Raw genomic sequence first — 8700 nt, forward strand, 5'->3', positions numbered from 1 at the left:
GAACCTTGTGTAGATGTTTACACATTTTCATTTATTTTAAATTACAACATCCATCTCTTTTTTTATAACGTGGCTTTTACACAGCTGAAGATAATGAAGTCTATGCTCACTTGATGTAACACAGCGTAACTCCACTGTGGTCATCACAAGAGAGGTGATTGGAATCAAAGAAGAACCCGGCCCTTTATTTTAACAAACTTCATCATTTAATTATTTTTTAATCTAAAATTACTCTCTGTTAAAAGAAATTTGTGAGATTCTTATGTAAAAGTAGAAACTTGATGGAACATGCTGTTAGACAATTTTACCAAAAATGTTTGCGGACAGAAATAATTTTCAACCTCATTTTCTCAAGGAGAGAGAGGACATAGGAGAAGAGAAAGAAAGGGGCTCAGTCACTGCCAAGGCACACCAGAATCAGGTCCTGGGCACACATACACATACACTTGACACATGTTTGTGAAGACAGACATGAGGTCCTGTTTTCACTCCAGTAAGCAGCGAAACAAATTTTGAAAGTTCAAGAATTGATTTGAAGAGTAATCGTTATCTAAGTTCCTCTAAATTTGCTCAGTCAGAATCACTCACCTTTGTGACATGATGCTTTTCATGTTGTACAGGGATCTTAAACATTTGGCACCAATATGTTGTATCCTTGTCTGGCACAGGCACCTGTCTTAATAAAAAGGGCAAGAACATAATATTATAAAAGTCACATTACCCTGTTGTGTAAGCCCAAACCTTTGCCTGCTACCTTATCCCCACCTCCACATAAACCCAAAACCCGGAGTAACTTACGTCTTTGTTTGTCAAGTCAAAGTATGGCAAAGAGGCAGATAAGACTTCTTCTTTCTCAGGATTCAGTAAACGTAGACTCTTTGTACCACGATTAGACCCATGGTAATTTTGACCTGCTTCTCCCATGTCTTTGTGGTGGTAGGCCCATATTACCCGCACCGTGCTCTCCTGGAAAAAAAAAGAAAACAAAACAAAAAACCCCATAAAGAATAGGAACAAGATCTTCCTTGCATAGTTCACATAATTCCTAAGATCGGTATGTTGTAGGTCTTGCTATTTGAACAATGACAATGCATACCAGAGGAGCAGTCACCTACTGCTTTTAAAATTAATTATGTTTTATACTCATAGGGTTCATTGTAGATCTGCAGAAGTTTCATCTGTCTCTGACAGATTCCTTTATTAATGCTGCAAATTTAAATCATATCTGCAAACAGCAGAACAGACTTATAAAGAGGTAACCAACTAAACACATCAAAAATTTTTTCTAGACACGCCACTCATGTGGCCAGCAAACAGGTTTCCTCCCAAAACAGTTCCCAGGCTCAGCTCTGTAAAGATGTGAATACCTTCTGTGAACTGCTGTCCTTACATGCTAGAGAAGATAGACAGTCAATTACAGAACAGATTTACATCTTAAAAATCAATCTACAGCCACAGCACGGATCAATTTTCTGTAAACCATTCTCAGATTGCAATAATCACCCTTGAGACAAAATAATCTAATAAATCCTGAAGTATCCCAGAATGTTAAATTATACTGAGCCAATTTGCAGCAGGTGCAAAAACCATAGATCTATTGAGTGCCTGGAAATCTGGCTGTTTATACAGCTGCGGTTTGCTTCCTGCATCTTTAGGCTCCACATGTTGTTATTAATTGCATATATTGTAAAAACAGAGATAATGAAAATAGTGTTGAACTACTACAGCAATGATTCCAAAATGAGTGGTAAACAAGCCAAAGCATAGAAAGCTTTGCAAATCTCTCTAACCTATCTGTCATTTCCAATACAAAAGGCATCAATTTCATATAATTTAAAATTATGCTTAGGAAACAGCACAGCAGTCCCTAGGGCAACGGGAGAATTTACTACGAAAAGTATTTTACCATGGAAAGAGTTTTATCAAAAAACTCTTCAACGTCTTCATTTTCAGTAAAGAAATAAACCAAAAATATACGATAAATATATACGCTCCAATGTTTTCTAAAAGTCTAACTTTAAGATCAATTACAAGTTAGAGTAAGGCCTAAAAAGTGTTTCACAAGTTGGAATCCCTTGAATGACTGTAACTGTGGGATACGGGACTTGATGCCCCAGAGGTCCCTGTTTCAATCCTGTGTTTACTTGTTGGGTTAGAAATTAGAGAACATTATGCATTAAAGTAGAAGGACAAAGAAAACTGAAATTTTAATATAAGAGCTTAATAAAACTAGCACAAGTATTTTACGTGGTTAATTTAAGTTGATCTAACAGATATTTTGAAAAGTGAATTTCTCTAATTTGATCATTCTACTCAGATGAGATTTTAATAACCAGCTTCATAACCACATATATATTTGGCCTGCATTAATTACTTCATCTCACTACAGATAGGCAGAGCATCCTACCGTTATGCTTTTGTCATTTGTATCACAAGTGTGCAGTTCTCTGCTAAAAGCCAATATTGTATGTGTGCTGTTTTCCATGGCATATTCCAGATGGTAATCCTGTTGAGGGTCCTTTTTAAGTACTCTGTTTTCATCTGTAAAATAATCCTGTCGAAAATAAAAGATAGGCCAATATTAAAATCTAATATTAAACCAAAAATAAAACTTTATTCCAATACTGAAGACTTTTAAAACACATCTTTACGGAAAATGTTGAAATATCACAGTTTTGTATCAAATGATAAATTTGAGGTGGCACTGAACATTTTTTTGATTAAAAATCTTCAGGGAAAGCAGCTTAAAGAACGTTGTGAGCAACTTTAACTGCAATAACTGCAGAAATATCGGCGGTACTCAACAACCAAGAAGCCTAATTTACGATGAGTGAGGTGTCACGAACTTCAGGGGAAATTACAGAGAGAATGAATTTCACTTACTGTTCACATCAACACAACTTTTTCTTTCTTCGGATTTCCCCACAAGAAAGCAAACCTCTTGAATGAACACCGCTCAGAACCAGAAACCCTCTGGCTTAACTAGCACAGAAAGTGCTCGGTTCACACAAAAGGTGCTGGGTTGGGGTTAGGTTGGGGTTGGGGGCTTTTTCTAGGGGGGGAAGCAGAGCTGTTTGTAAGAAAGATGGTCCCCGGCTGGAGTTCAGCAGAGGCACGGTGCAATGGAGGAGCGGCGGCAGCAGCGATGCCGGATCATTAACCTCCTCACCCCAAATTCCTGCGGCCCCGTGCAGCTGGGACCTGGCCCTCCCTCCTCTCCCACCCCGGCCACCTGGAAAGGGTTGGCCACCGCCTCCGATGCACCTCCTCCGGTCACCTTCCTTTGAGGTTTAGGCTGTTTCTGCCCAGTTTGGGACAGGCTCGGGGGGGGCTTTTAACTAACAGATATATTTCTCATGCCGAAGAGGCTACCGGCAGACACCATGAATCGTGCAGCATCCTTGCAGAATAATGCAGCACCAGCTGTTCCTTGAGGGCATTTAGTTCTGCGGCTATTTGGACTTCCATTCACTTTTAGAGAGGTTTCCAACTTTCCCCTTTTGCTGAAGAGGAGGTAACCAAGCTGAAAAATCATAAAATTTTATGTCCAATTATTTTGATACCGGTGAAAGAAGCTGCTACCTTATTAATTCACTAAAGGATCATTTAGGAACTGTAATCTTAAACTTAACCCCACCCTGGAAATCTCTGTGTGTGCAGGAGACCATGTGCACACCAGTCAGTTCACAAGCTGGTCTGCCTTTTATAGATGTACAAATAACTGCATGCCCAAACATTTCATTAAGTTATAATAATTTGGATGAAAATTTGTATAAAATCGTCTTGGTCACGATGAAGTTTCAAGGAAGAAAAGAGTAAAAAGCTGACCATTTTTTATCAGCATGAAAATATTAAAATTTAATTCTGTCTTGCCAAAACTACTGAAACAGTTTGGATTTTTTCAGTTCTGCAACAAATCTAAATTTCAAAAATTTTGAAAGGTCCTTCTTTTCCTGTCAGCACTTGTCATGACTACAAATGAATGAGTGCATATGTGAAAGACTACACACATGGAAAAATAACCACCAAAAAGAACAAAAGGGGGGTCTGGGACCTGAAGTTGTATGCTGAAAGAAAGGGAACTGATGCATTATGTTTGTTTAGAGAAAGAATGTTGGATTTGCTTTTCCAGAGGGAAATAGTGGTCCTGTTCTGGGATGGTACTTGAAAATGGGAACTTTATGGAATCAAAATGCTCCACTTTAACCCTCTATCAGAGCTTGGAAAAAGGCAGCGTACGTCTATATGCAATACAATCCCTACTCTGAAAACACTCATCTACGGAATCTCTGCTTCCATCCTAAAAATACTAAGGGCTTGTCTGGACAAGAAATGTAACCTTGTTAACATCAGCTTTTATTAAAGTGTGATATCTTTGCTGAAATGTTGCATTAAATTGGAGAAAGGCACCCTGGTATTAGAATAAGCGCCCACCCACTGAATTATTGAGGAACAGAAATTCCAGAACAGCTTTTCCTCATGTGAACAGGTTGAACATCTTTTCAGCCTAAAAGTGTTGTGAAGGAAAGCTCAGAAATGTGAGGCTGAGTAGCAGACGTAGGTGCTTATTTTGCTGGGGAACTTTACAGTTTCTTAGCAAGTCTAAAGGACACAGCTGTAACCAAAAAAACATCTTATGATATAGCCCTGACTTCCACGAGCCTGCGGGGAGAATGCAAAAATAACTCAAAGAAGTGGTGTAATTAAGGCATTAGCTCAGATGTGCCTTGATAACATGATTGTCAGTGTAATTATTTCACTTGCCTGGATGACAGTCAAAGGCAGGTCACGGGTCTGGCTCACTGCGAGGGGCTCATTTTGTGGCTGCCGGCGAATGTTTTGGGGAAGGTGGTCCCAAATCCCAGGCCCCAGGAGAGGACCACGCTGCTTCCCGCAGGAGGAGAGCTGGGTTGGCAGCGCTGCATTGGGCGCTCGCTGCCTGCCCCTACTCTCGACACCGAACAGCACCACACTCCCTGACTCACCTTAAATTATTTTGTGGGTAGATGCTAATCTGACCGACTAACGTTAATCTTTCCCATGTGAAAATTTCTGTGAAGTAATGAATTCCTTTTCTCTGCTTACTTTGCCTGCCTGATACATGCCACCTTGAAACGGTCCTTGAACATCAGGGTGCTGAGAATACCTGGGAAGCAAATTTATTTAATACCCAGGAAGACGGAGACATGTCCATTTATTTCCAAAATCCGACAGCTCCATTGAGTGCAGTGGGACTGCCCTAGAGGAATCAAGTGTCAATACACTTGCCAGGACCTACTTAGGAGTTAACGAACTGCTTCTATTACTATTTGCATTTCCTTTGTTGAAAATTATCCAGATGTTCATCACAAAAGTAAAATCAAATAATACAACAAAAAAAAATCCTGAACAGCTCAGAATTTGGTTGCTCAACACCTCACATGAAAATGGTTTGTTTACCAGTTTGAAAACAAAATAAGGCCACATTGCCAAGGACACATACTGATCTCTTTCTTTTCACAAAGATTTAAGTCAAACTATGTAGACACTGCTCAACCTACCAATCAGACCTTAAAAGCCTTTAAGACACATGTTTGTGTACACAACGTAATGAACAAAAGGAGGTTATCAAAGATGAAGACACACTGACAAACTGTGATGCCACATGCTTTTCAGCAGCATCTTGGAAAAGTAAGAAAAGGTTAGTTGTAGATGCATCTTTATGGATATATGTCTGTATCTTTATACATGTCCTATGCTTCCTTTCAGAGCAGAAAAACAAGAATAAATAAAAGTCTTGCTCCTTTGGTACAAATATAATCAAACCCACCACATTTGGACAGCTTACGCTCCATTTAAGTCCTTGTGTCTAGTCTAAGGAGAAAGCTGCATACCTCTGAAGGCCTTTGAAAAGTGACTTAGAAGGCCAAAGGACAGCACAGAGGATAGATCCACCAGGGGCCAGAGAGGGGATGTTGGCTTCAGCTGAACTGAGGATATTTAAGTTCAAAACAGTTCAAAACTCTCTCAGGGCCAGACTACCATAACACAGAATTCATCTAAATTCACAAGTTTCACTGATTTAATTCTGTAGAGAAGGGGGTGTAGCATTTTCATCAATGGAATTACGGTGCTTTGGTATCTATCAGAGATGGTTGAGATGTGCCTCATATTTGAACAGCTTATCCTTCCCACCAGGCAGGAAAACGCTCTAAAGTGGTGACCTCTTTTACACAGATTTGGTTTTGCCATCCCATACAGTTAGCTAGAAAACGTGTGTCTTTTGTAGGACAGATTATAGTGACACAAGTCCCCCTGAATTTCATGGAGTCCCAGCAGAGAACTGCAATAATTAGCAAGCCCTTAAAAGTGAATTTCTGAAACAATCACAGCAGAAACCTGAAAACACAGATTTATGTACTGATTCAACACTTGCATCTGGATTCTTTGGTTTCTTATACACACAAAAGTATGTATCATAAATCAAATGAAGATAAAGTTTCCAAGTTTCACATCAACTTTACAGAAGTGTAAGCAGTTACAGAAAGAGAAGATAAGGCTGAAATTACTCTATTTTTTCAATTTTATTTTTTTTAAATTTACTATTTTCTAGTAAGAACTTATTTTGATTATTTAAACAGTAAGTGTTTAAAACAAAGTTTTGAAAGTGATATTGGTCATGTTTCATAATAACAAAGATGTTATTTTTGTTTCAAAATTTGCTTATGTAAACTGCTTACATTTGAAACTTTTAAAGTTTCTGCATTGCCTTTGATTATATTGCATAAACTGGCATTTTAAACTCTGGACTAAGTGGTGCAATCAGTCAAATAATTAGGTACCTCCTTCCTCACATTAACTAGAAGTTGGAACAACATATGGAAAATTAAAAATCCTCCTGACAGTACAAGTTATTTTATGTTCTTTTCCAGATGTGAAGCTGATCATGTTATACTGTTTTGCAGATCCCATTAATCTCTCCCTTTCTTAAAAAAATGGTTTGCAGCATATATGGTTTCCGATTGCTGCTCTACAAGCAGTCGGGGAGAATAATTTCTTAAGGATGTGAAAAGAGGCTGTTTTATCCTTGGAGAATGTAAGCACAGCTGCAGAGGGAAGCCTGACCCCGAAAGCCCCACCAGCTGTCATCGCAGGCTTCAACAGGTGTTTATGGGACTCCCTCCCCAGATCTTTACAATGTACAAGATTGTTTTGTTTATGATATCCATTTCCCATCCTAAATTATATACAGCACCTTTCAACCTCGAGGAGCACAAAATAAGTCTCAAACTGTGACCCCGTCCAGCAATGGCTTTGCGGGCTCGGCTTGCGAGCAGCTCTGCCGCCAGGGTTTGTACACGCTGCCCTTCCCGAATCGGGAGATCGCTTCCATTTCAGCAGTGATTTAACACTTATGAGTGAGTAAAAAGACAAGCCAGGAATGGGAAATGAGGGAAAACCAAGCCGTGTTGCAACTAGTCCTCACCCACAGTCTGTAGCAAGCCCGTGAAGCTTGGAACATCCCCAAACTACCCAAACTGATGTCCAGGGCTGAGGAAAAGTTTGGCAAAGGAATTGGGAAGCTGTAACCAAGATGAAAGTTGGTGTAGGAGAGGATCTATCTGAGTATAAATAGGATGGATAAATTGCTACAGTACGCAAAAGAACTGACCAAAACATTTGTTTGAAATAAGCACCAAGCTATGCCTTTCTGGGTTTCCAAAAAAATAACTGTGGTTAACAGCTCTCTTTTTTATTGTTGCATTTAATTTAGATGGAATCCTGCTGCTCATGGTTCCAGCACACAATGGATGTTACCACCAAAAAGAAGCTGTTTTTACATTGTATTTGGCAAGAAGCAAACAGAGCATGAGTTTACAAACAAGCAAACCAAACTTTTTTGCAACCTCAAATACATTTCAGCTTGAGTTTCAGGCAAAGATCTTACTATGCTCTTGCATTAGGGAAAAGCAGAGCCCACCCACAGAAAACTAACATGAAGCAGGAGTCTGAAAGCATCACTGCTCTGCTGAAGAACACCTTGAGAGCATTCCAGTTGACTGATCCAATCTTAGGACTGGCCCCAAATGAAAGAATATCCACAGAAATGATATAGCGACAGCAATCAGCAGTTGCAAGAAGGTCCATAAGTAACTGGGATCAGTAAGTTCAGCTGCTGCCCCATGAGCGGTCTGTTCGCAATTAATCTACTGATTTATTTATTTATTTATTTATTACCCACACAGCAGATTAGTCTGAAGTGATTCAGTCCTCGCTGGGAAGCCTGGACCTCACTCACACAGGCAGTTCCCAGAAACTGTGCAATTCCTGGTACAATTCCAATTAAACTGAATTACACTGGAGTAAATGTGGCTTATTTCCTTCAGGTGTACTACTAACTTTAACAAGGACAGAAAATTTTTATCTGTAACGAATAATTGTGGGTGTGTCTGTATTTTAAACATATACACAAAGACACACATTTTCCACTTGTGTATTTACAGAAACAGATAATGCATGTGTGTGTACATGTACATATACTTTCTTTGCAAAAAGAGGGTGTGTATTTTTTACACATGAAACATATTTATTTACTTAGAGACTTGTCTTTCCTCATTCAAACTGTAAGGCATTTGAATACACTTCAGTGTATTTCTTCTATTTAGTGAAATGCTGCCTGGGGCAGCTTCCCAGTAGCCTACAGCTGGCAGTGACACCCAG

General features: G+C 39.3%; 1 protein-coding gene across 1 annotated transcript in view; it reads right to left on the reverse strand.

The window, feature by feature from the left end:
• MOXD1 (monooxygenase, DBH-like 1) overlaps positions 1 to 8700 on the reverse strand; it is a 71039-nt gene that overhangs the window by 39064 nt on the left and 23275 nt on the right. Inside the window, exons 2-4 of the mRNA XM_009880197.1 lie at positions 2408 to 2554; positions 799 to 966; positions 589 to 672 (exon numbers count right to left, since the gene is read on the reverse strand). Of these exons, the coding sequence (XP_009878499.1) occupies positions 589 to 672; positions 799 to 966; positions 2408 to 2554 (399 nt within the window). The remainder of the gene's footprint in view (positions 1 to 588; positions 673 to 798; positions 967 to 2407; positions 2555 to 8700) is intronic.

Source organism: Charadrius vociferus, unplaced genomic scaffold (genome assembly GCF_000708025.1).
Source record: "Charadrius vociferus isolate BGI_N301 unplaced genomic scaffold, ASM70802v2 scaffold82, whole genome shotgun sequence".
NCBI classification, from domain to species: Eukaryota; Metazoa; Chordata; class Aves; order Charadriiformes; family Charadriidae; genus Charadrius; species Charadrius vociferus.